General features: G+C 44.8%; 1 protein-coding gene across 50 annotated transcripts in view; it reads right to left on the bottom strand.

The window, feature by feature from the left end:
- Positions 1-9,972: 9,972 nt before the first annotated feature.
- Positions 9,973-27,921, bottom strand: part of LOC110504162 (rap guanine nucleotide exchange factor 2) — a 134,665-nt gene continuing 116,716 nt past the window's right edge. For 15 of the 50 annotated variants that reach the window (XM_036970350.2, XM_036970353.2, XM_036970352.2 and 12 more), the window contains 12 exons: positions 27,296-27,536; positions 26,523-26,906; positions 26,041-26,252; positions 25,601-25,724; positions 25,090-25,113; positions 23,172-23,395; positions 22,785-22,955; positions 22,349-22,498; positions 14,748-14,952; positions 14,063-14,589; positions 13,298-13,701; positions 9,973-12,699 (listed from right to left, as the gene is read on the bottom strand). In XM_036970350.2, the coding sequence (XP_036826245.1) occupies positions 13,340-13,701; positions 14,063-14,589; positions 14,748-14,952; positions 22,349-22,498; positions 22,785-22,955; positions 23,172-23,395; positions 25,090-25,113; positions 25,601-25,724; positions 26,041-26,252; positions 26,523-26,906; positions 27,296-27,536 (2,624 nt within the window). In that variant the 3' untranslated portion in view covers positions 9,973-12,699; positions 13,298-13,339. The remainder of the gene's footprint in view (positions 12,700-13,297; positions 13,702-14,062; positions 14,590-14,747; positions 14,953-22,348; positions 22,499-22,784; positions 22,956-23,171; positions 23,396-25,089; positions 25,114-25,600; positions 25,725-26,040; positions 26,253-26,522; positions 26,907-27,295; positions 27,537-27,921) is intronic. The other 35 variants (XM_090219784.1, XM_090219788.1, XM_090219790.1 and 32 more) reach the window with 8 other exon arrangements.

Here is a 27,921-nt window from a genome sequence, read left to right as displayed (position 1 = left end):
AAATGATCAGCATGGTCGAATAATAATAAGGCAGAATAGTTGAAACTGGAGCAGCAGCACAGTCAGGTGGACTGGGGACAGCAAGGAGTCATCATGTCAGGTATTCCTGGGGCATGGTCCTAGGGCTCAGGTCCTCCGAGAGAGAGAAAGAGAGAAGGAGAGAATTAGAGAACGCACACTTAGATTCACACAGGACACCGAATAGGACAGGAGAAGTACTCCAGATATAACAAACTGACCCTAGCCCCCCGACACATAAACTACTGCAGCATAAATACTGGAGGCTGAGACAGGAGGGGTCAGGAGACACTGTGGCCCACTCCGAGGACACCCCCGGACAGGGCCAAACAGGAAGGATATAACCCCACCCACTTTGCCAAAGCACAGCCCCCACACCACTAGAGGGATATCTTCAACCACCAACTTACCATCCTGAGACAAGGCTGAGTATAGCCCACAAAGACCTCCGCCACGGCACAACTTAAGGGGGGGGGGGGGGGGGGCGCCAACCCAGACAGGATGACCACATCAGTGACTCAACCCACTCAGGTGACGCACCCCCTCCAGGGACGGCATGAGAGAGCCCCAGTAAAGCCAGTGACTCAGCCCCTGTAATAGGGTTAGAGGCAGAGAATCCCAGTGGAAAGAGGGGAACCAGCCAGGCAGAGACAGCAAGGGTGGTTCGTTGCTCCAGAGCCTTTCCGTTCACCCTCCCACTCCTGGGCCAGACTACACTCAATCATATGACCCACTGAAGAGATGAGTCTTCAGTAGAGACTTAAAGGTTGAGACCGAGTTTGCGTCTCTGACATGGGTAGGCAGACCGTTCCATAAAAATGGAGCTCTATGGGAGAAAGCCCTGCCTCCAGCTGTTTGCTTAAAAATTCTAGGGACAATTAGGAGGCCTGAGTCTTGTGACCGTAGCGTACGTGTAGGTATGTACGGCAGGACCAAATCAGAGAGATAGGTAGGAGCAAGCCCATGTAATGCTTTGTAGGTTAGCAGTAAAACCTTGAAATCAGCCCTTGCTTTGACAGGAAGCCAGTGTAGAGAGGCTAGCACTGGAGTAATATGATCAAATTTTTTGGTTCTAGTCAGGATTCTAGCAGCCGTATTTAGCACTAACTGAAGTTTATTTAGTGCTTTATCCGGGTAGCCGGAAAGTAGAGCATTGCAGTAGTCTAACCTGGAAGTGACAAAAGCATGGATTAATTTTTCTGCATCATTTTTGGACAGAAAGTTCCTGATTTTTGCAATGTTACGTAGATGGAAAAAAGCTGTCCTTGAAATGGTCTTGATATGTTCTTCAAAAGAGAGATCAGGGTCCAGAGTAACGCCGAGGTCCTTCACAGTTTTATTTGAGACGACTGTACAACCATTAAGATTAATTGTCAGATTCAACAGAAGATCTCTTTGTTTCTTGGGACCTAGAACAAGCATCTCTGTTTTGTCCGAGTTTAAAAGTAGAAAGTTTGCAGCCATCCACTTCCTTATGTCTGAAACACATTCTTCTAGCAAGGGCAATTTTGGGGCTTCACCATGTTTAATTGAAATGTACAGCTGTGTGTCATCCGCATAGCAGTGAAAGTTAACATTATGTTTTCGAATAACATCCCCAAGAGGTAAAATATATAGTGAAAACAATAGTGGTCCTAAAACGGAACCTTGAGGAACACCGAAATTTACAGTTGATTTGTCAGAGGACAGACCATTCACAGAGACAAACTGATATCTTTCCGACAGATAAGATCTAAACCAGGCCAGAACTTGTCCGTGTAGACCAATTTGGGTTTCCAATCTCTCCAAAAGAATGTGGTGATCGATGGTATCAAAAGCAGCAATAAGGTCTAGGAGCACGAGGACAGATGCAGAGCCTCGGTCCGATGCCATTAAAATGTAATTTACCACCTTCACAAGTGCCGTCTCAGTGCTATGATGGGGTCTAAAACAAGACTGAAGCATTTCGTATACATTGTTTGTCTTCAGGAAGGCAGTGAGTTGTTGCGCAACAGCCTTTTCTAAAATTTTTGAGAGGAATGGAAGATTCGATATAGGCCGATAGTTTTTTAGATTTTCTGGGTCAAGGTTTGGCTTTTTCAAGAGAGGCTTTATTACTGCCACTTTTAGTGAGTTTGGTACACATCCGGTGGATAGAGAGCCGTTTATTATGTTCAACATAGGAGGGCCAAGCACAGGAAGCAGCTCTTTCAGTAGTTTAGTTGGAATAGGGTCCAGTATGCAGCTTGAAGGTTTAGAGGCCATGATTATTTTCATCATTGTGTCAAGAGATATAGTACTAAAACACTTGAGCGTCTCTCTTAATCCAAGGTCCTGGCAGAGTTGTGCAGACTCAGGACAACTGAGCTTTGAAGGAATACGCAGATTTAAGGAGGAGTCCGTAATTTGCTTTCTAATAATCATAATCTTTTCCTCAAAGAAGTTCATGAATTTATCACTGCTAAAGTGAAAGTCATCCTCTCTTGGGGAATGCTGCTTTTTAGTTAGCTTTGCGACAGTATCAAAAAGGAATTTCGGATTGTTCTTATTTTCCTCAATTAAGTTAGAAAAATAGGATGATCGAGCAGCAGTAAGGGCTCTTCGGTACTGCACAGTACTGTCTTTCCAAGCTAGTCGGAAGACTTCCAGTTTGGTGTGGCGCCATTTCCGTTCCAATTTTCTGGAAGCTTGCTTCAGAGCTCGGGTATTTTCTGTGTACCAGGGAGCTAGTTTCTTATGAGAAATGTTTTTAGTTTTTAGGGGTGCAACTGCATCTAGGGTATTGCGCAAGGTTAAGTTGAGTTCCTCAGTTAGGTGGTTAACTGATTTTTGTCCTCTGGCGTCCTTGGGTAGACAGAGGGAATCTGGAAGGACATCATGGAATCTTTGTGTTGTCTGTGAATTTATAGCACGACTTTTGATGATCCTTGGTTGGGGTCTGAGCAGATTATTTGTTGCAATTGCAAACGTAATAAAATGGTGGTCCGATAGTCCAGGATTATGAGGAAAAACATTAAGATCCACAACATTTATTCCATGGGACAAAACTAGGTCCAGCGTATGACTGTGACAGTGAGTGGGTCCAGAGACATGTTGGACAAAACCCACTGAGTCGATGATGGCTCCGAAAGCCTTTTGGAGTGGGTCTGTGGACTTTTCCATGTGAATATTAAAGTCACCAAAGATTAGAATATTATCCGCTATGACTACAAGGTCTGATAGGAATTCATGGAACTCAGTGAGGAACGCTGTATATGGCCCAGGAGGCCTGTAAACAGTAGCTATAAAAAGTGACTGAGTAGGCTGCATAGATTTCATGACTAGAAGCTCAAAAGACGAAAACGTCATTTTTTTTTTTGTAAATTGAAATTTGCTATCGTAAATGTTAGCAACACCTCCGCCTTTGCGGGATGCACGGGGGATATGGTCACTAGTGTAGCCAGGAGGTGAGGCCTCATTTAACACAGTAAATTCATCAGGCTTAAGCCATGTTTCAGTCAGGCCAATCACATCAAGATTATGATCAGTGATTAGTTCATTGACTATAATTGCCTTTGAAGTAAGGGATCTAACATTAAGTAGCCCTATTTTGAGATGTGAGGTATCATGATCTCTTTCAATAATGACAGGAATTGAGGTGGTCTTTATCCTAGTGAGATTGCTAAGGCGAACACCGCCATGTTTAGTTTTGCCCAACCTAGGTCGAGGCACAGACACGGTCTCAATGGTGATAGCTGAGCTGACTACACTGACTGTGCTAGTGGCAGACTCCACTATGCTGGCAGGCTGGCTAACAGCCTGCTGCCTGGCCTGCACCCTATTTCATTGTGGAGCTAGAGGAGTTAGAGCCCTGTCTATGTTGGTAGATAAAATGAGAGCACCCCTCCAGCTAGGATGGAGTCCGTCACTCCTCAGCAGGTCAGGCTTGGTCCTGTTTGTGGGTGAGTCCCAGAAAGAGGGCCAATTATCTACAAATTCTATCTTTTGGGAGGGGCAGAAAACAGTTTTCAACCAGCGATTGAGTTGTGAGACTCTGCTGTAGAGCTCATCACTCCCCCTAACTGTGAGGGGGCCAGAGACAATTACTCGATGCCGACACATCTTTCTAGCTGATTTACACGCAGAAGCAAGTCCCGACAGCAATGTTCCAACATCTAGTGGAAAGCCTTCACAGAAGAGTGGAGGCTGTTATAGCAGCAAAGGGGGAACCAACTCCATATTAATGCCCATGATTTGGAATGAGATGTTCGAGCAGGTCATGACTTTTGGTCATAGAGTGTATCAATTTCTTCTCTGGAAACAATGCTCATATACACTCCTTTAACTTCAGTGCTTTGAATAGCCAATTATATGTCCACCAACCATTTCACTTGTTTGGCTTCTTCTTGAAGACTTTAGGGTCAACTTGAGAGTTAAACTAATTCATTCTGGGAAATGTAGTATTTTCCCCATAACTTTAGGGTCAACTTGAGAGTTAAACTAATTCATTCTGGGAAATGTAGTATTTTCCCCATAATGGACAAAATGTAAGTGATTCGTGAAATATAATAACTTAAGAATATTTGCATACAGGTTTTGTTTTCCTTGATCATTCATTTTCAGAGTTTGTCTTCAAAATGAATTGTTTCAAAAATAAAATGTGAATATAACGACATTTGATCTTTTGTGTACAAGACGTATATTTGTATAGATTACACAAATTGTATTTGCATTTAATTGAATTTCACTGAATTCAATTCTATTTCCTTATTTCAAATTCTGTATCCTGTTTACTACTACAATTAAAATTCAATTCAAAGTCACGAATTTAATTGGAATTATTGAGCACAGCCCTGGTAGGCAATAAGGATTCATTTAAAATATTCCTGAAAATGTCTGCAATGTTCAGTAGGCTATGGATTTGGAGTGTTAGAGGGATCTTAAAGATAATTGTATTTGTGGGGTACAGAGATTGGGTAGTCATTAGAAAATCCTGTTAACCAGTATTGTTGCGCACACAGTGAGTTGTGTAGTTTTTACAGTGTCAGCCATAGTGGTACGGCCTCACTGGAGCAAATTAGGGTTAAGTGCCTTGCTCAAGGGCACATCAACAGATTTTTCACCTTGCTGGCTCTGGTTTTCAGGATGCATGTTTTAGTAGAACCCTTTCGGTTCTGGCGCAATGATCTAATTGCAAGGCTACCTGTCGCCCAGTTAACTGTTACAGAGTGTAATGGCTGTGATAGGAGAAAGCTCCACAATACTAACCTAAATGATAGAGTGTACAGAATAAAAAATATTCCAAAACATGCATCCTGTTTGCAATGAGGCAGTAAAGTAATACTCCCAAAAAATGTAGCTAAAAAAATATATGTTTTGTCCTGAATACAAAGTTTGGGTCAAGTTTGGGTCAAATTCAACACATCACTGAGTACCACTCAGGGTGTTGAAAACATTCAGTATCTAATGAAGATATATATATATATATGTGCCACCAGAGACTCTGGGTTCGCTTAGGCTCTGTCGCAGCCGGCCGCGACCGGGAGGTCCGTGGGGCGACGCACAAGTGGCCTAGCGTCGTCCAGGTTAGGGAGGGGTTGGTTGGTAGGGATGTCCTTGTCTCATCTCGCACCAGCGACTACTGTGGCGGGCCGGGCACAGTGAACGCTAACCAAGGTCGTCAGGTGCACAGTGTTTCCTCTGACACATTGGTGTGGCTGGCTTCCGGGTTGGATGCGCGCTGTGTTAAGAAGCAATGCGGCTTGGTTGGGTTTCGGAGGACGCATGGCTTTCGACCTTAGTCTCTCCCGAGCCCGTACGGGAGTTGTAGCGATGAGACAAGATAGTAATTACTAACAATTGGATACCACAAAATTGGGGATAGTAAAATTAAAATAAAAAAAAGACTCTACTCAAAGATGTCGGTCTGCATGAGGCAAATGGTGGTCACCCCAGACACTTCTGATCCACGTCGCTACTTTTTTTTTAAAGGTATCAGTGACCAACATATGCATATCTATATTCCCAGTCATGAATTTATTTCAAATGACTTATTTCCTTATATGAACTGTAACTCAGTAAATGCTTTAAAATTGTTGAATGTTGCATTTATATTTTTTATTCAGTATAGTTCTCATTGTATGTAGGCCTAGCTGTTGATTTCTATACTATAATACATGTACATTGACTACTGCTTTCATTGTGCGTTGTACTCTTACAATGTTTGTAGTTTTAAATTGTATGTATGTAGCAGTCTACTAGGCATATAACGTACTGCCTGTGGGACTCCATGGTGCTTTACTGCTTTCACTGTGTATCATAGGCTATACAGCTTTAATTGTATACGCTGGCTACTTGCACCCTTAATGGCTGCATTGGCTTCACTCAGGGAGGAGGAAGGAGCATCATGGAGCCTTTCAATCCCGTGTTCATGTGTAGTGAGCTACTTGCACCCTTAATGGCTGCATTGGCTTCACTCGTGTCTAGACTTGACACTTACAGTGCCTTCGAAAAGTATTCAGACCACTGGACTTTTTTCCACATTTTGTTACGTTAGTCTTATTCTAAAAAATAATTAAATACAAAAATTATCAGCAATCGACACACAATACCCCACGATGACAAAGCGGAAACAGATTTTCAAAATGTTTGCAAAAAGGGAGTTAAAAGTCCGTGTTGCCCAGCAACAGCCCCAAAACATCACTGCTCTAGAGGAGATCTGCCTGGAGGAATGGTCCAAAATACCAGCAACAGTGTGTGAAAACCTTGTGAAGACTTACAGAACATTTTGACCTCTGTCATTGCCAACAAAGGGTATATAACAAAGTATTGAGATAAACTTTTGTTACTGACCAAATACTTATTTTTCACCATAATTTGCAAATAAATAAATAAAAAATCCTACAATGTGATTTTCTGGATTATTTTTTTCTCATTTTGTCTGTCATAGTTGAAGTGTACCTATGATGAAAATTATAGGCCTCTCTCATCTTTTTAAGTGGGAGAACTTGCACAATTGGTGGCTGACTAAATACTTTTTTGCCCCACTGTATATAAATAAATAAATACCATATTTACTTCCATAAGAATTCAGACCCTTTGCTATGACACTAAATTGAGCTCAGGTGCATCCTGTTTCCATTGATTAACCTTGAGATGTTTCTACAACTTCGAGTTCACCTGTGTTAATTCAATTAATTGAAAATGATTTGGAAAGGCACATATTAGGTCCCACAGTTGATAGTGCATGTCAGATAAAAAACCAAGCCATGAGGTCAAAGGAATTGTCAACAGAGCTCAGAGACAAGATTGTGTCGAGGAACAGATCTGAGGAAGGGTACGAAAACATTTCTGCAGCATTGAAGTTCCCCAAGAACACAGTTGCCTCCATCATTCTTAAATGGGAAAAGTTTGGAACCGCCAAGACTCGTCCTAGAGCTGGCCGCCCGGCCAAACTGGGCAATCGGGGGAGAAGGTTTTTGGTCAGGGGGGGGACCAAGAACCCGATGGCCACTCTGACAGAGCTCTATAGTTCCTCTGTGGAGATGGGAGAACCTTCCAGAAGGACAACCAGCTCTGCAGCACTCCACCAAATGAGGCCTTTATGGTCAAGTAGCCAGAGGGAAGACACTCCTCAGTAAAAGGCACATGACAACCCGCTTGGAGTTTGCCAAGAGGCACCTAAAGGACTCTGACCATGAGAAACAAGATTCTCTGGTCTGATGAAACCAAGATTGAACTCTTTGCCCTGAATGCCAAGCGCCACCACTGGAGGAAATCTGGCACCATCCCTACGGTTAAGCATGGTGGTGGCAGAATCATGCTGTGGGGATGTTTTTCAGCGTCAAGGGCTGGGAGACTGGTCAGGATCGAGGCAAAGATAAATGGAACAAAGTATTGAGAGATCCTTAATGAAAACCTGCTCCAGAGCGCTCAGTGGCTTCGGGACAAGTCTCTGAATGTCCTTGAGTGGCCCAGTCAGAGACCGGACTTGAACACGATTGAACATCTCTGGAGAGACCTGAAAATAGCTGCGCAGCGACGCTCCCCATCCAACCTGACAGAGCGTGAGAGGATCTGCAGAGAATAATGTTTCTTCCAGACTTTCTGAAGGCACTGAGACTTCGATCTGAATACGAAGCTTGCATAGAAAACGCAGGTCTAGACCCACAAGTTGCTTTGTGTTCTAATTGTGTTCAGATCGGTCTGACCACTTCAGGACATGGTCAGGGAAGCATTGTGTGCAGATTTCTTCTCAGTCTGGACGCAATCAGGTTACCGAAAGCACATACAGTTGGCGACGTCATCATGTGTTTTGGGACGGAGAAGCACCGTTTTCATTATAACGGAGGAAATACGATCCTAGCGTGTGGAGAACGTGTCTGCTGGACTCATAAATGCTAGCCAGCTAGTTAAAATTTAGAAAAAGATTTGTATAGTTATGCGAATTCGTTTGCAATCGCTTTAGCGTTGCTTTGGCTACAGTAGTAGCCGCTGCCATCAGCTGTTTCGTTATCATATTTAGCCTATTCCACTGTTTGTAGAATGCATACTGGCATCTGAATATGGCGCAGGAATGGACACAACGTGGAAATGGTGGAAACGTTTAAATGTAGACGTAAATGCATGAATTCCATGATGTGAACACAAAAGCTGAATTCCATGATCAGAATACAAAAAAAATAAACTGCACATACTGTCAAGTCTAGACACGGCCTCAGGAGACGGGAGGAAGAAGCAGCATATTGGAGCCTTCCTTCCACGTGTTGACGGGTAGTGAGCTACTTCTAACCTTAGCAGTTGCGTTGGCTTCACTCATGTCACATAGGGAAGATGGAGGAGCATCATGGAACCTTCCTATCCTGTATTGACATGAGGTGAGCATTACAGGGAAGACTGAGCAGCATTTTGGAGCGTTCCTAGCCTGTGTTGATGTCTAATGAGCTACTCGCACCATTAGCGGCCGCATTGGCTTCACTCAGGTCACATCGTCAGGAAAGATGACGAGCACACAGGGAGGATGGAGGACGAGTGCGCGGTGAGGAAGGAGCAGCATCTCGGAGCCTTCCTTCCTTGTGCTGATGTGTTGTGAGCTATTTGCACCCTGAGCTGCCGCATTGGCTTCACTTGGGTCATACAGGGAGGAAGGATGCACATGTTGGAGCCTCGCCCCTGCATGAGGGGCTCAGAGACCCTCTATTTAGACTCCGGCTGTCTGTAGTCAACTCATGCATGCTTCTGGATCTCTTCTGCCCTGGTGCTGTTCTACAGCTTGTCGCTTTATAGCAGTGTTGATAAATGGGCATTTCCATCAACTAATGGTTTACTGTAGCAATGAGATTTCTTCTCTGCCTCTTTTCCAATTGAAAGAGGGATTGAGCATGGGCCTACAGTATGGATTGTAGAGATGGATTATCATCATGTGATTTCTTTACACTGTATCACACCAGAGACTTGGTAGGCTGTCTACTTGGCTCTCACCCCAGAGTGTCTTCATTCACAGTGGATAACATTCAACCCGTGTCTAATGCAAGGTCTGAAGGGACTCTTAACTCAAAGAAACAACGGGGCTTCAAGAAGCCTCACACATATTACATTGCTAATGGCCAGGCTCCAGTCAATGGCCATGAACAACTTGGGTTCTGAAAAGTTTGTAAGGTGTTTAAAAAATATATATTTTTGGTAAGAAATATGATCAGTGAACATAACACATTCTCTCTTGTAGAAAACATGGTTAACTACACCTTACATTGCTGTCGCATTAATCGTCTTCATAACTATTCAAAATAAACGTGAAAAAAGTACAAATAAATAAATATATATTTCTGACACACACCGCTGTCAGTTATAAAAGTGTGAGAGTTACACATTTCAAGTCACTGCCATGTCTTATTTTGTGCAAACACTAGATGGTGTGTAGGTTAGGTCTTGGAAAGGAACAATATTCAAAAGAGGAGACCTGAAAATGCAGGGGGAAAAAAAGAGGTTTAAATGCACTATGAATTGATAACTTTTGTAGTATTTATTGATTTCCCAGCTTCATACAAACTGGATGTTGAGGCATAAACATAGTACATTTCAACAAAAATATAACCAATATTTACAATTATTGTATTAAAAATACAAAAAAAAAAAAAAAAAAAAACGAAACATACTCCACCGATTGTCTTTTTAAAAGACATACAGGTCAAAGTAGTAGAAGAAAGTATGAGAAAAAATCACCAGCTAAATGTACACTTCTCACTTGACATCACACATCAAAACGGAGTAGGAGTTCTACCTACTACAATTAATCTTTATGCTTGTACAATGTTGTGCAACGTCTTTGTTTTTCCAAATAGGCCTTGGCCTGCTAATATCCACATGATCTTCAGAGCTGAAAGAGTGAATGATGATGCGTGTCACCATTGTATTAAAACGCATGATTGACAATCTATCGGCTGCCATGAAAATAATAAAAATGGACAGAAATAAGTGTAGTAACAGCCCACAGTGAAAAACACAGCACTTTTTTTTTCTCTCCCTTCTCCTTCTCAGTCTATTGTTTCTAACTACTGATCAATGTGATCAGCACAACTCAGTGAAAAGAAAAACTAAAAAGTGACACTAATTCTGATTGGCAGCCTTCAAAGTGAATTCTTTCATCTAGGTAACTTCCCCACCGGAGTCAAAACAAACATATTCAATCATTTTCTTCAGTCAATTCCAATGGTGTTAAGAAATGGTGGAAAACAGCTTGCTCTATGCTTAGCATTGCCTAGTAATATACAAATCCATTGATCTTGATGCCTGTAACAGCGGAGGACTTGTCGATGAAGAGGAGGATGTTGCCGATGGCAAGGTAGGAGAGGTGTATTCTAGTTCAGTCTAAAAAATGTACTGTCCAGTGTTTCAATTTCCAGATTTCTATGAAATATGACCTATAATAATTACACTGAGTGAAATCGTTTTCCTTTCCACAACAAAAAAAGAAAAGCAGCTTGTGTTGTTGGAATGGTGTGGGCGTACCCCAATGGTGTGGGCGTATACCTGTCATAAAACATATTCATGCAAGTAGACCGCTGATTGGCCAGCACATCATTCTCTATGATGAAATAGCAAGATTTTTTTAAAAAAATGGTCTGTTTGATATGTTTACAACAAAAAAAAAAGTGTTTTTCTCCAATTAATGTTTGGCGACAAATACGAGGACAGGATGAGTCAACATTATTTGGGCATGAGTTAACAGAATAGGAAGTATTTCAAGTTAAATTTCCACTGGACAGTTACTTTAAAATGGTTGACAGAACCCAGGGAAAGCATTTGGTTATGCAGCACCGCTGAAAGGCATGAGACTCCATTCACCTGTATAGGATTTAAGCCCTCGACATGCCTTTGGGGTGCATAACTAAAAACACGTTCCCCGAGGTGGCTGATTTGCCAAATCGGGTATAAATACCCTTTGTGCTTATCTTTTAACATCACAACCCTTTAGGGACAAGACTAAGCCAAGAAAAATCTCCTGTAGTTGTCCTTTAAAATGTTGTCTAAATACAGAATTAATATAAGTCACCAGATGACCTAGGTTAAAACATGGATATCAAATAGCCAGATTGACTCCCTAGTTGGGTCACTGCTATGATCCACACAACCTGCCACATATCGTATATGACCTAGAACTGAAGATGTGGCTGGCCATATCGGAAATAGACAAGATATCCAGGCCAGGGTTAGGAATGGAGGGTTGCACTAAAACCTACAGTTGTACTGAGAAGTGCTGAAGCCAGACTTGCCCAGTGTGTGTCAGAACATTAGATTATGAACGTGCATGTTGGTCCCCCCCAAATGACATATTGGTCACCCCAACTTATTTCTCTCACTGTGACTGTCCAGTTAGCAGTGGGGGTTGAGCCACCATTAGGATATGTGAATGGACAAGATAATACTGTAATTGTGGAATAAAACTCTTAAGATTGACAGATCTGTTTTTCAGAGTCCACACCGGGATATGAGACTTGGGTATAGCCACTTTTACCCCCCCCCCCCCCCCCCCTCCCCCCGAGTGCAATAGTTCTGGAAAGAAGACCTCTAGAAACCTAGAAGAAAGTTCAAAAATTGATCAAATGTTATTTTTTTTCCTCCATCGTCATTGTCCATTTTGTTCTCGTTTTATAAAGTAGAAAATTAAAAAGTGCAGACAAAGCTCAACACGTCATGATACTGTGTGTGTAAAGCGAGGTGGGGTTGGGATAGGGGGTTAGTCTTGGAAAGCTGTTCCATGACAGCTGTGTGTGTGTGTGTGTGTGTGTGTGTGTGTGTGTGTGTGTGTGTGTGTGTGTGTGTGTGTGTGTGAACGCGGTTGCCGCACTTAGCCGTTTTTTTTCTCTTCAGCAAAACCGTTTGACTTGTTTTTATTTTTTCCCCCCAAAGTGCAGGGCATTTTGTGTCTTTCTTTTTCCATCTCTCCATCTTCTTCTTCACAGTATTTTTTTTGTTGTTGCATGCAGGGTCATTCAACCCCCCATGATGCTTTAAGGCGAGGGGGGGAGGGATACGAGCAGAGGAGTCCACCAATGACGGAGAGTCCGGAAGAGGAGGCAGGCAGGCACGTACGTACTGGATTGGTCTGTCCATCAATCAATCAAGTCAGTCTCTCTTGTTCCGCCCCCATGGAAGGGACTTCAAGTCACTGCAAAGGACATCCAGCAGAAGACCGTTCTCAGACTGCTGATACCTGCTCATCCTCTGGCGAGAGAGAAAGAGAAACAAAAATATATATATTTTTTTTTTGCAAAGTCCTGTAAAAGCATCACAGAAGCAGAAACCCCCACAAAAAAACATCACTAACTGTCCTCTATGTGAACTTACCGTATCATAACAACTATCCAAACTGAACAATATGCATATTGGCTACAAACAGCAATGTTAAGTGCAAAAAGTGTGAAAAACACTGCCAGGGATGGAGATGCATGTGTGCAAGCATCGTCAAACACAACCGTGCCCGCAGATGAATGCCATTCGACACTACTTGTGACATGAGAGACAGTAGAGAGAGTGAGGAGAAAAATGTCGCTAATGCCTGGTGAGCTTGGTAAGCTTTGGTCCAAGCATGATGACTTCATGCACATGAGATGCCATGGTGGGTTTGTGCTAGCCTGGTCCGAGATCTGTTTGTGCCGTCTTGACATCTCCTCGATGCCAACTCCTATGGGGAATGAGCAAGACGGCACAAACAAATGTGGGACCGGACTAGGTTTGTGGTGGATATGGGGGGGTGGTGGTTCAAGTCCGTGTTGTTCCTGGTGGGCATGCAGGTTATCGTTGGTATAAATCAGTCATTTACCTCAGCCTGAGGGGGACCTGCCCTGTAACCCGTACACTCATCTCATGGCCTGGTTGTCTCTGGTGTTGTGTGTGCCACTGTCTTCCTCAGAGCGACTAGTTTGGGAGACAAGGACTCACCCTCCTCTTCCTCCTCAGGCTCTTCCTCCTCGCCTGGCGAGCGGGTGCGGTGGAGCCCTTGGCGCTTGGCATGTTGTTGGGCCTGGTGGTGGTGATGGGAGTCAGGCGACTGGGTGACCATGCGCGAGCGCTGCAGGGCCGTGGTGTAATCGGGCGGGCGGCGGCCGGAGTGGGCCGGGGCTAGGGGCGGCGACTGCGTCTGCCCTTCGCTGAAGTCAGAGATTGTCAGGGCAGTGTAGCCCGGCGGGGTTGGAGGGGGCTCGCGGTACCGGCTCTCCTTTCGCGCTGAAGGTGGGGTGAAAGATGGTGGAGTTAGTTGGAATTAATACTTTACGCACCTGCGCCACACACACCTCTCAGAAAACGTGTTGGCATGGAGATCTTCTGACATCAGCTGACATGTACTTCGCTCCAAAGATGCATGCAAATCGTAAAAGGCATGAATGCATACATATGTGAGGAAGGTTTGGTATTTTCAGAACATTCTAAAATCAGCCCTTTCACCACAAAACTGTTTATTTGTTAAGGAACAGGTATGGACACCATAAGATTACATTTTTATTTGTTGAGAAATAGGAACATTCTCCTATGAGGGCAACTAAACCCATCCATCAACAGAACAGACAAGGTTCAGCGGTCAACTCACTGATAAGGCCCTTGTTTCCAGCAGTGATGGGTGATGGCGAAGGCCTTCCGTGCTGCTTGGCCTCGTCGGACCCCATCGATGTGATACTACTCGTCTCCGGGTCGGTGTTCACATCCTTCCCGCCTCGCCGTTTAATCGTGCCCGTGTCGCCCTCGGAGTCCTCGCCCCAGTACGCCGCAGAGGAAGATGAAGAGGCTGATGCCCAGCTACCTCTAGCCTGGGACGCCCACAGTCCAGCGGGGCCCCCTAGTAATGCTTCAGGCCCCCCGGGTGGGTGGACACCAATGCTCCCGCCGATGACACCCCCCGGTCCGAAGGCCAGGGTCTCCCAGCTACGTCCCTGCTGCATGGTCTGGATGTTGTCATGGGAGCCAGAGGAGCAAGAGGTCCAGGAGCCGCGGCCGCTATCGGCGGCGTCCAGGGAGACACGGTCCCCTTGGTCCTGGGTCAACTCCTCTGAGCTGGGGGAGGAGAGCACCATGGCGCAGGCATACAGGCCCCGGCAGTCCTGCATGGACGAGTAGGAACTGTATGGGAAGGGGATAAGAGACAAGCTTCACCTTTATAATGGTTTCGCCATTCATCGACAACACAGTGGACAGATAGAAAAATAAAGGGCTGGGATGAGAAATCTTCCATTTTCAACTTATCGCTGTAACTGTAAATTGGCAGCATTGATTCATACCCGAGACTGTACTGATCAGGGTCGGTCGTAGCCCTCCTCTCAAGACGCACCCCTCCAGCGTGGGGGTCTCCCACCCCTCCTGAGTGCCTGAGCCCCCTCCTCTCCTCCTGGGCCATGTCGAAGGAGGAGTTGCTGACCAGGCTGGAGCGCGACGAAATCTCGCTGTGACCCGAGTCCGAGTAGGTGTCTCCCGTTCTTGGGTAGCCTGGAGAGAGGAGGGGGGGTGGTTCAAAATTAACTTACTGATTCCAATCTACTTGTCCATGGGGTTGTGTTCAGAGGGTTGAAACATTCAGAACCTCCTAGCATGGATTAACAGCAGGCATAATGAGAGAACACATAGGCTCACTACAAGAAACGTATCTTTCTATCTGCACCTGGAAAACAAAACATCTAACCTCTCAAATCACCACCTTCACTCAGCACACCATTGGACATAAAACTTTAACACCCTCGAGTCATGATCAAAATAATATTAAAAAGATCCCACTACCCAGCTAGAATCACTAGCCTAAGAAAAGGATAGGAGAAATACACAGCAAGACCTAACTCTATAACAAACCTCAGAACGTGCTTGGGGCAGCGACCCAATCCCCCCCCCCCCAAAAAAAAGCTCCTCACACCTTTAGCCTGGAGTCACAATGACTCCACAATGACTGTCACAATGACTGATATTACAAATAAATCCCATTCACACACATCAAGAAACCCCATCTCAGAGTCATAAATCCTATCAACTTCCTCTCCCACTTTGCGCACCAGTCATCAAAAACGGCATTAAATCACTGGGCAAACCAACCTCCAGCTACCATTCAGAAAATGAAGTGCTATTCTAAGTCCGGCGGCCGAGCGTCAAGACGGTCTCTGAAACCCATCCAATATGAGTGCATTAGTTTTCCCCCCCGGTGGACCGAAGGGCTTCTACTGGCTTCTAAGCACACTACACTATCAAGTGGAGTAGTGGATGTCGGTGAAGCAGCAGCAACTGAGCACTCCATCTTCTGAAGCAACTACCTTACTACGTGTAATACAACGAGACATAACAGCAGCAACTCAGCTACTAAGACAAGCGGGACGACACAAGCCCCCCCCCCCCCCCCCTATATATACAGGTTCCAACCAGTTCCTCTTTGTAAGATCAACTGGGTCGTGTTCATTTTTTTGCAACGGAAAACAGTTCCTTATTGGACATGTTTAGGTCCCTCCCCTGTTTCTCTTTTCTTCCATTTGGTGCCTAATGAACACGACTCTGATGTGTTGCCTAATCGAAAACTTTGGGAATATTAGTCATAATTTAAGACTTGGTTGGAATTGAACAACTAATACCCTGCGTGTATAAGGGGGGGTATCATACGGGGAACTCCAGTATGTGTTCTAGGTCAGCAGCGTCTGTCTAGGTTTAGAGCCGGGCTTAGTTTACCTGTCTGTTTACTGGTAAAGGTAACCTTCTGGACACTTTGGCCCTTCAGTGTCCCGAGCCCTACGTGCAGCAAGGCAAAGAGACCGTCACACACAGACAGGACACGGGACAGCAACACAGTATGAAAAGGGGTGAGGTAGTTGGGATGGGAGGTAGGGGCATTCCAATATGGACCAGCGTAGAACTAGGCGCTCTCTAAGAATGGCTTGGCTAAGGGATAGTTTAGTGTTGTGGTTAGGGCTTGGCGATATATCGAATTCATTTGATTAATTCGAATGTGTGTGTTTTTTTTTTTTTTGGGGGGGGGGGCGATATTCCAAAACCCTGAATCGCAACAATCTTTTGTTTTGTTATTTTTCGTATTCATGAGCGTTTATGTCCGCTTGTTCTCATGCTGTATTTGGTCTCGTGTCTTTCGCTCCTCTGTGCACCTTTCCCATTTTACACCAGAGATCTGTATAGAATGGCGTGATGCTCATGTCTCCGCCCTAAAAAAAAAATGGGAGTCGTTGTCCCAAAGGCGGGAAGGAGGGTCCAACGCTTAGGTACAAAATAAACCCAGAAAAACGGATTGGCCTCATTTTGGTCCGATTTTAGTGAGAGGTTGTTTCGCCTCATCCTTTACGGTTTGCGCACACACACCAAGCCCCTGCTACTTTCTCTCCCACCAACAAGAGTTCAGAGATCACATCTTCCGATCTGACAAGAGGTTTCAACTAGCTATTTGCATTTGAGGTTTGGTCCAACAGAATCGGTCATATGAACACAAACACATTGAGACATGATATTTTTTACTGCAATAGAGAAGATAACTTTTCTAACGACAACCTTTCTATTCAAATTGCGCGCAGAGCAGACACTACTAAAACGAGAGTATCAATGAACATTGATTCTGGAAAATTAATGTTCAGTTTGTCACATTTGGGTCCCACCTACCGCTAGCAGCATTTTAGCCAAAGACTGTTATGAGCCGTCTAGTCTGTGTTCTATAAATGTGCAATAAGCATTTAAAAACAATTATATAAAAGGAAATATAAGGAATTGGCAACTCGTTCTCATTCTGAGAAAATAAGGTAGGCCACTTCATTTCAACATCCGAACAAAGTGGACAGGCTAGCATGCTGTTCAAAACAGCTCCAGACGGACAGAAGGGTGTGTTCATAACAATTCAGCTGCTCAACCTTGTCGATCCAAGTTGGCTAAACTTGAAACACAAAGATTAGCTGGCTAGTGCCTAGAGAGATTGTTAGTGCCTAGAGAGATTGTTAGTGCCTAGTGCCTAGAGATTGTTAGTGCCTAGTGCCTAGAGAGATTGTTAGTGCCTAGTGCCTAGAAATTGTTAGTGCCTAGAGAGATTGTTAGTGCCTAGTGCCTAGAGATTGTTAGTGTCTAGTGCCTAGAGAGATTGTTAGTGCCTAGTGCCTAGAGATTGTTAGTGCCTAGTGCCTAGAGAGATTGTTAGTGCCTAGAGAGATTGTTAGTGCCTAGAGAGATTGTTAGTGCCTAGAGAGATTGTTAGTGCCTAGAGAGATTGTTAGTGCCTAGAGAGATTGTTAGTGCCTAGAGAGATTGTTAGTGCCTAGAGAGATTGTTAGTGCCTAGTGCCTAGAAATTGTTAGTGCCTAGTGCCTAGAAATTGTTAGTGCCTATAGAAATTGTTAGTGCCTAGAGAGATTGTTAGTGCCTAGAGAGATTGTTAGTGCCTAGAGAGATTGTTAGTGCCTAGAGAGATTGTTAGTGCCTAGTGCCTAGAGATTGTTAGTGCCTAGTGCCTAGAGAGATTGTTAGTGCCTAGTGCCTAGAAATTGTTAGTGCCTAGAGAGATTGTTAGTGCCTAGTGCCTAGAGATTGTTAGTGCCTAGTGCCTAGAGAGATTGTTAGTGCCTAGTGCCTAGAGATTGTTAGTGCCTAGTGCCTAGAGAGATTGTTAGTGCCTAGAGAGATTGTTAGTGCCTAGAGAGATTGTTAGTGCCTAGAGAGATTGTTAGTGCCTAGAGAGATTGTTAGTGCCTAGAGAGATTGTTAGTGCCTAGAGAGATTGTTAGTGCCTAGAGAGATTGTTAGTGCCTAGAGAGATTGTTAGTGCCTAGAGAGATTGTTAGTGCCTAGAGAGATTGTTAGTGCCTAGTGCCTAGAAATTGTTAGTGCCTAGAGAGATTGTTAGTGCCTAGAGAGATTGTTAGTGCCTAGAGAGATTGTTAGTGCCTAGAGAGATTGTTAGTGCCTAGTGCCTAGAAATTGTTAGTGCCTAGAGAGATTGTTAGTGCCTAGAGAGATTGTTAGTGCCTAGAGAGATTGTTAGTGCCCAGAGAGATTGTTAGTGCCTAGAGAGAATGGTAGTGCCTAGAGAGATTGGTAGTGCCTAGAGAGATTGGTAGTGCCTAGAGAGATTGGTAGTGCCTAGAGAGATTGGTAGTGCCTAGAGAGATTGGTAGTGCCTAATGCCTAGAGAGATTGTTAGTGCCTAGAGAGATTGTTAGTGCCTAGAGAGATTGTTAGTGCCTAGAGAGATTGTTAGTGCCTAATGCCTAGAGAGATTGTTAGTGCCTAGAGAGATTGTTAATGCCTAGTGCCTAGAGAGATTGTTAGTGCCTAGTGCCTAGAGAGATTGTTAGTGCCTAGAGAGATTGTTAGTGCCTAATGCCTAGAGAGATTGTTAGTGCCTAGTGCCTAGAGAGAGTTAGTGCCTAGTGCCTAGAGAGAGTTAGTGCCTAGTGCCTAGAGAGAGTTAGTGCCTAGTGCCTAGAGAGAGTTAGTGCCTAGTGCCTAGAGAGAGTTAGTGCCTAGTGCCTAGAGAGATTGTTAGTGCCTAGAGAGATTGTTAGTGCCTAGAGAGATTGTTAGTGCCTAGAGATTGTTAGTGCCTAGAGATTGTTAGTGCCTAGAGATTGTTAGTGCCTAGTGCCTAGAGAGATTGTTAGTGCCTAGAGAGATTGTTAGTGCCTAGTGCCTAGAGAGAGTTAGTGCCTAGTGCCTAGAGAGATTGTTAGTGCCTAGAGAGATTGTTAGTGCCTAGAGAGATTGTTAGTGCCTAGAGAGATTGTTAGTGCCTAGAGAGATTGTTAGTGCCTAGAGATTGTTAGTGCCTAGAGATTGTTAGTGCCTAGTGCCTAGAGAGATTGTTAGTGCCTAGAGAGATTGTTAGTGCCTAGAGAGATTGTTAGTGCCTAGAGAGATTGTTAGTGCCTAGAGAGATTGTTAGTGCCTAGAGAGATTGTTAGTGCCTAGAGATTGTTAGTGCCTAGTGCCTAGAGAGATTGTTAGTGCCTAGAGAGATTGTTAGTGCCTAGAGAGATTGTTAGTGCCTAGAGAGATTGTTAGTGCCTAGAGAGATTGTTAGTGCCTAGAGAGATTGTTAGTGCCTAGAGAGATTGTTAGTGCCTAGAGAGATTGTTAGTGCCTAGAGAGATTGTTAGTGCCTAGATAGATTGTTAGTGCCTAGATAGATTGTTAGTGCCTAGAGAGATTGTTAGTGCCTAGAGAGATTGTTAGTGCCTAGAGAGATTGTTAGTGCCTAGAGAGATTGTTAGTGCCTAGAGTTTGTTAGTGCCTAGAGATTGTTAGTGCCTAGAGAGATTGTTAGTGCCTAGAGAGATTGTTAGTGCCTAGAGAGATTGTTAATGCCTAGTGCCTAGAGAGATTGTTAGTGCCTAGTGCCTAGAGAGATTGTTAGTGCCTAGTGCCTAGAGAGATTGTTAGTGCCTAGTGCCTAGAGATTGTTAGTGCCTAGTGCCTAGAGAGAGTTAGTGCCTAGTGCCTAGAGAGAGTTAGTGCCTAGTGCCTAGAGAGAGTTAGTGCCTAGTGCCTAGAGAGAGTTAGTGCCTAGTGCCTAGAGAGATTGTTAGTGCCTAGAGAGATTGTTAGTGCCTAGAGAGATTGTTAGTGCCTAGAGAGATTGTTAGTGCCTAGAGATTGTTAGTGCGTAGTGCCTAGAGAGATTGTTAGTGCCTAGAGAGATTGTTAGTGCCTAGAGATTGTTAGTGCCTAGAGAGATTGTTAGTGCCTAGAGAGATTGTTAGTGCCTAGAGAGATTGTTAGTGCCTAGAGAGATTGTTAGTGCCTAGAGAGATTGTTAGTGCCTAGAGAGATTGTTAGTGCCTAGAGAGATTGTTAGTGCCTAGAGAGATTGTTAGTGCCTAGAGATTGTTAGTGCCTAGAGATTGTTAGTGCCTAGAGAGATTGTTAGTGCCTAGAGAGATTGTTAGTGCCTAGAGAGATTGTTAGTGCCTAGATAGATTGTTAGTGCCTAGAGAGATTGTTAGTGCCTAGAGAGATTGTTAGTGCCTAGAGAGATTGTTAGTGCCTAGAGATTGTTAGTGCCTAGAGATTGTTAGTGCCTAGAGATTGTTAGTGCCTAGAGAGATTGTTAGTGCCTAATGCCTAGAGAGATTGTTAGTGCCTAATGCCTAGAGAGATTGTTAGTGCCTAGTGCCTAGAGAGATTGTTAGTGCCTAGAGAGATTGTTAGTGCTTAGTGCCTAGAGAGATTGTTAGTGCCTATAGATTGTTAGTGCCTAGTGCCTAGAGATTGTTAGTGCCTAGAGATTGTTAGTGCCTAGAGAGATTGTTAGTGCCTAGAGAGATTGTTAGTGCCTAGAGAGATTGTTAGAGCCTAGAGAGATTGTTAGTGCCTAGAGAGATTGTTAGTGCCTAGAGAGATTGTTAGTGCCTAGAGATTGTTAGTGCCTAGAGATTGTTAGTGCCTAGAGATTGTTAGTGCCTAGTGCCTAGAGAGATTGTTAGTGCCTAGAGAGATTGTTAGTGCCTAGAGATTGTTAGTGCCTAGAGCGATTGTTAGTGCCTAGAGCGATTGTTAGTGCCTAATGCCTAGAGATTGTTAGTGCCTAGAGAGATTGTTAGTGCCTAGAGAGATTGTTAGTGCCTAGAGAGATTGTTAGTGCCTAGAGATATTGTTAGTGCCTAGATAGATTGTTAGTGCCTAGATAGATTGTTAGTGCCTAGATAGATTGTTAGTGCCTAGAGAGATTGTTAGTGCCTAGAGAGATTGTTAGTGCCTAGAGATTGTTAGTGCCTAGAGATTGTTAGTGCCTAGAGAGATTGTTAGTGCCTAGTGCCTAGAGAGATTGTTAGTGCCTAGAGAGATTGTTAGTGCTTAGTGCCTAGAGAGATTGTTAGTGCCTATAGATTGTTAGTGCCTAGTGCCTAGAAATTGTTAGTGCCTAGAGATTGTTAGTGCCTAGAGAGATTGTTAGTGCCTAGAGAGATTGTTAGTGCCTAGAGAGATTGTTAGAGCCTAGAGAGATTGTTAGAGCCTAGAGAGATTGTTTGTGCCTAGAGAGATTGTTAGTGCCTAGAGATTGTTAGTGCCTAGTGCCTAGAGAGATTGTTAGTGCCTAGAGAGATTGTTAGTGCCTAGAGATTGTTAGTGCCTAGAGCGATTGTTAGTGCCTAGAGCGATTGTTAGTGCCTAATGCCTAGAGATTGTTAGTGCCTAGAGAGATTGTTAGTGCCTAATGCCTAGAGAGATTGTTAGTGCCTAGTGCCTAGAGAGATTGTTAGTGCCTAGAGAGATTGTTGATGAGACCTGTGTTTATTTTCTATAGCCTAATGCCTGCTATTAAGAAGTTAGCGCTCATTCACTAATAATGACTATGTATGATTCTAGTTCAATTTGTAACAAAAAAGGGCATTTTCATACAGTAGATAGACTTGATCGCCAGATCAGTGATTATTGCAACATCAAAAAAGCAGGCTAAACTATTCTGATAAAATAAAACATTATTAGTTGGTCTTATGATTGTGGAAGGCTTATATTTAGCCTAGGTATAACTTTTACAAGGCCTCAATGCATTAGCTTATTGCAGACTGTTTGAAATGCAGTGTATTTGATCTTTAATTGTACGACAACGCTCATTTAGAGAACACAAAGAGAATCTAAATATATATCGCGAATCGCCATCAGTTTAAAAAAAAAAATGGAGATATGATTTTTAGGTCATATCGCCCAGCCCTAGTTGTGGCGTGTGTGTTTTAATGTAACTCCACAAGTAAAACACAACTTTACATTTGAATGGGTCATGTCCCATAGCCCCCAAAAACCTAGAGTAACTGTTGCTATGTCAACAGGAGGCTGAACAAGTAGTTGCCCTCTATGACCACTAGGTGTCAGCGTGGGTGAGGGGGACTGGGTTGAGGTTGAATTGAGGGGATTATAATTTTACCCTTCCTGGGCGAGCTCTGGGGGGAGGTGGGAGGGGAGGAGAGCTGCGAGGAGGCATTAGACACCGTGTCCTCCGTCTGACGCTTGTGACGCTCGCTGGCCTCCTCCGACAGCGATAGGATCTTCTTCAGCGACTGAGGGGAACTCGTGCCTTCAAAACAAAATAGCCCAAAATTAGCATTTGCTAATTAGCATTCAGCAAGGGCCAATTTCCCAGACGCAGATTAATCCTTCGAATCTCCAGCCCATATTGTCTAACTAAACTAGCTACCAACAATACAAGCAACATTGTGACCGGGTACATTTGACCTGAAACTGAAAGGAATGCATTTTCCTTCGAGGAATCACAGATTGTATGGTGTCAGAAAGAAACAATGTTCTAAAACGAGCATAATTGCATCAAGTATGTTTTCCCCTCAACTTGTGCAGGTTCTTACCGAATGGTGGCAGGTCCTTGACTGGCACTTTCTTGCGGGAGGGGTAGAGGGCCACAGCGGGCACCTGAAGGGCCTGGTTGCCCTTCTGCAGCTGGCCCCTCTGCTGGCTGGCAGCCCTGGACACCACCGGAGACGTGTCTGGCCTCTTACCGCCACCAGCGTTCTTGGGCACTGAGAAAGGGTTGAAGGAGAATGTGGTGCATTAACAAATCAATAATACCAGTGAGTGTTGCTGCTGAACCAAAAATGGCCACCCGGTGTGCTGGTGAATACACAGCATGCATGTCTGCAACATTTACATGTTTTGATGGAGGGCTCACATTGCAGCTAGAGAACACAAGTGTGTGTGTGTGTGTGTGCACAGCATGTACTCTATCCAGCACTTACGTGTGTTGATGGAGGGCTCACACTGCAGCGAGAGGGTCTGCAGCGCCTCCTCGTTGGTCTCCAGGCTGAGGTTGGACAGGTACTGCTTGACCTTGCGGGCCATCTGGGCATCCTCGTACAGCTTCTTGGCGTTCAGGAAGGAGCTGCGCCTCACCCGCTTCTTGTGCCCGCCCGTCTGGGTGACGTCTAGCACCGCCGCGTTGGCACTGCCCTGGCTAAGAGACCTGGTCACACGCGTACACACACACACATACACGCACGCACGCACGCACACACACACACACACACGCACACACACACGCACGCACACACGCACGCACACACGCACGCACACACGCACGCACGCACGCACACGCACAATACACACACATAGAAATGGAGAGGGGAGAGCGAGACCACCATCAGACTATGGCCATGTGTGTGTACTAATATGTAGATGTCCTGGAAGGTAGTAGAGAGGAGGGTCGTTTGAGAGTCAAACATGCAGAGACCGAGAGGCTTTTGATTCCTCTCAGCTCCAGAACATTCCATGCATTCTAAAGAAGAAGGGGAGGGAATGTGGGGGGGGGGGGGTCAATCAGTCAGGCAACAGGGGAGGTGTGTGTGTGTTGGGGGTTCAAATAGTGGTAAATCTGTACCAAATCTGTGGTAAACACCAAGGTAGTTGTATTGAAATGCCTGTTCAGCAGAAACTATGGTACATACTGAGTACATGCACAGTATAGTGGTATAGTACCTGGTATAGTACCTCCTTGGCCACTGTAACGCTGACATGTAAAGCATGACTAGTTTGGCTGCAGGGCCTAAAATGAACTACCATACACTCAGATTTTTTACCAGCCAAAATACTTTTGGGGCCATAATTACATTAAAAACAACAGATGACATGCTTTGTAATGTTTCTAAAGCAAAAAACGTATCAGTAAGACGTAATGTGGTATATTGCTAAATTTGATGTATTGTGACCCGAGTCTTTTGACCAAAATATCAGGGACAAAATGTTCAGCTGCCCCTTTAAGGCCTGGAGGTTACCCTAGTAACGGAACGACTCACGTGGGTCTTGGAAAGCAACCTTATGAACAATGTAAAGAGCCAAAAAACAAGGAGACTTGAGTAAATTAGACCTGTGTGCGTCGCCCACAAAAATGTATCTATCAGCACTTCACTGCCCTGCCAGTGTTGCTGCGTGAGGATTCATATTTCTTTGTGCGATTAGCAACTATGAAACAAAACAGCAGAAATATTTTGAAAACTGCCACGGCAGCAAATTTTTTTTTTTAACCCTAACTTGCACATGTGCTCATACTTGACTTTTGACAATTTTTTTATTCGCGAATGTAATGCTTACACTGTAGAGCCCTGCAAATTGACCACCCGCCTTTGTGGCAGGTGAATAGTCATTCTTAAACCCCCCCCCCCCAATACCTAAATCTACCCGAATTTGGCAGGTGTTAATTGTAAGCCCTGTTTGTCCTTGTAGCACACTACAGACTTCCATGTTGAAGATATTTTCAGTATGGAGGCTGTTAAATCCAAACCATGGCAAATTGATGCAAAACAAAAGTAGGCATGCCATTTTTGGTAAGTAGTCCATCTTAGCTGGGAAAACACACAAAGTAATCACTTTTGCTAGTTCATGGGATGCAAATCGCTCTCAGTTCTAACGCATAATTGCGAAATACTTTTTTGAGATTTCAAAAATGGCGGTGTGACCTGAAAAAAGCAAAAGTGATTTTAATTTCCATTTCTAAAGACATTTTTGCCAGAGCCAAGCAGTGTTAGAAGGGTATCAAACCAAACAGGGTAGTAAAATCTGCACTTAAAACAAACAAACAAAGGCCTCAGAAGTGAGGAAGGGAGGGAGCGAACAAATGGAGCAAAAGAAAAAAGCATGGAAAGGTCGGTCACCAAAACTTACCCTAAACTCCTCCATTTCTTCTTCCTAGAAGGGATAGCCATGAACAGTGAAGCGTGGAGGGCAAAGAGTGCACAGGGAGAGAGAGAGAACGAGAGAGAGAAAGAGAGGGAGACAAGCTTAAGACAGGATAGACCACAAAGAGCCACCAAGATGAGCAAGTTTACCAGAGGCCCACAATAGAGAGAAAGAGACAAACATTGATAACAACCACCGACACCCGGAAGTGACATCACAGCATGGTGGACATACATAGTCACAGTCAGACAACACACTGACACATGAGCACTGTGGTTTTACGCCAACGATAAGTGGAGAGCACAGAATACAGGAGACAGCTGGGTTGCCCGGGGAAACGGCTGCTCAAGGGAAAAGCGTGGAAGCGCGGAATATTGACAATCTACACGTGAACAATCATTGACAGTGGTTTGACTGGACGTATAGGGGATGGTGAGGTGTTGTTAGTCTTCTGGGATTATATTGGGTTTTTCTGTGTTTTTCCCCCCGATGTTACCTGGTTCTGAACATGAGCGCAGGGTCCATGTTGACGGAGGCCATGCGACCCACGTGACGGATCTCCTTGGCGATCATCCGCAGCTTCTCAAAGTTCACCAGGCCGTCCACTTTGGAGTCGTTCCCTGGCGAAAGACGAGAGAGGCTGTTTGTTACAGCAGGTTGATTAAGATGCCTTGTAGTAGAGCATTGGCATACAGGGGAGTGCAACACCCGATACAAAAATGGTAGACAAATAGCCAATGTATTTATAGTCTCTTGTGGAGGTCTGTCGGCGACACGCGCTGAATCTGACGGTGGAAAAGGAAGGGGAAGGGCTGGGGGCGGGCTTTGGCAGAAGCTTTGAGAAGGGCGGGCGTTTATCTTAAGATTTGGGTTGCAAAGTGAATGTTTCTGAACACATTTTTCATACAAAGTGACAAAGTGTGTGTCATTGGCTACCTTCATGCAGGAAGGTGAGGTCCTTCTTGATTACGGGGAACAGGGGGATGATGGGCGGCTGGAGGTTCTGGTTGTTGAGCACGTTGCGGTACTTGGCCATGTTTCTGGACGGGTCAAACAGGTCCTGCAGGTCCCCAAACAGCTTCTCGTACTTACTGGGGAGCTTTTCCCACGTGCCCCGAAGTCTAGATACCGGGGCCAGGTTCAGACCACTGTTGGGGGAGGACCACAGACAGACAGTGAAGTTAGAAGGCTGATCATGTAGAGGGGGGGTGCTAACCTCTGGGGATTAGGGTTAGGGGGCTAACTGGCTAACTCTGGGTCTAGAGGATGAAAAGGTTTGCAAGCTTTTGTTCCAACACCACACAAACACAGCCGAATCAGCGTAACTGCTGGACTTGGGTGTAAAACTCCTCAAAATCGATTTAACCCATCTACATGCCACCTGGTCTCCTCTCGTCCTCCCTCCTCTCCCACCTCACCTGATGATAGCGAACATGGAGTTGAAGTTCTTGCACTCTCTACAATGGAGAGCAATCTTGATGAAGTGCTTGACAATCTTCATGCGCTTGAGCTGGTTGGGCTCCCTGATCACCTCCGACGCCACCCAGAAGGTCTCCTGGTTGATGACCTCCTCGAAGCGCTTGAGGCAAAACGAGCCCGTCTTGGACTTGAGCTTGAACAGGTCGTCGATGTACTCGGTGGGCTCGATGGCGCAGAAGAGTTCGAAGGCACGCATGGAGAGCTGCGTGGCTACTTCCACAGTGGAGAGCTGGAGGAGGGAGATCTGGCCTTCCCGAAGAAGGTCCTGGGCGTCCTCGTCTGAGCAGAGAGTCTCTGTCTCCATGTTGCTCTTCAGGTAGTATCTAGAGAGAGGGGAAGAGCAGGGAGCTCCTTTAGTATTTACAGGTGTTCTATTGTAGATCGATCATCGGTCTCTATTTTGTTTGTCCAGTAGAAATCTTATCAACACAAAGCACATTTTCAAAATAAGTACTTTTGTTGCTAGAGTTATTCATAGCATCACGTTGAGTCGTCATTAACAAGCACCTGGCGTTGTGACTATGATGTGACTTGAGTTTAAAGAGAAAAAGACAAGGAGTTCACTAATAAGGGACTATGGAAGAGGGGGGGTTTAAGATCGAATTTTCAAGAGAAAGTCAGCACAAGAGGAAGGGGAGACTTGAGAGTATTTGCTAGCTTTTGTACAAGAGATGGGACAAAACTGTATAAATAATTGGGGGGGGGTCCTTACCTGCCACTGAGCTGTATCCTATCAGCCAGCTTGGACAGCTGCTCTGGTAGCCGCCGTTGCTTGATGACACCCTCCGGCGTGACGGACACCTCGCACAGCGAATAGGCTTCGGGCACCGCGGTCAGGGCGAACTCTCGGATGGCCTGGGCCACCACCTCCTTGGCCGTGGTGTCCTTACCAATCATGATGTATCGACTCTGTTGGTCTGCCTTGAACACTCGCAGCACCTGGTCGGACATGTCTGCGGGGGGGAGGTGGGGGGGAGGTATAACCTCAACACAATGTTGGACAAACATTGGGGCGGAATCCTCATTTGGGATATGTAGATCACTTAAATTGCATTGCAATTTTATCATGCAGTCGCATAATTCATGTACCATTGTTTCCCAACACACCAATATGCACTGAGAATGTACGGGTCAATGTAATGCTGGCTGCTTACACTCCGTCAAATGTTTACAGGAACGATTCCTTTGAACCTGCACTCCAGTTAGATTTAGGCGTGCGTTACCCCATTAAAACACACCGACTTGATGCCTGCTTTTTATCAAGACCGACAAGCCCAGACCATAACCACAGTTAAACGTTAGCCCTTTAGAGACCAGTTTTAGAAACACCATAGGACG

The sequence above is a fragment of the Oncorhynchus mykiss genome, chromosome 25, assembly GCF_057628025.1.
Source record: "Oncorhynchus mykiss isolate SJ-2025 chromosome 25, ASM5762802v1, whole genome shotgun sequence".
Lineage (NCBI taxonomy): Eukaryota > Metazoa > Chordata > Actinopteri > Salmoniformes > Salmonidae > Oncorhynchus > Oncorhynchus mykiss.
This window is presented reverse-complemented; position numbering and strand designations above follow the sequence as displayed.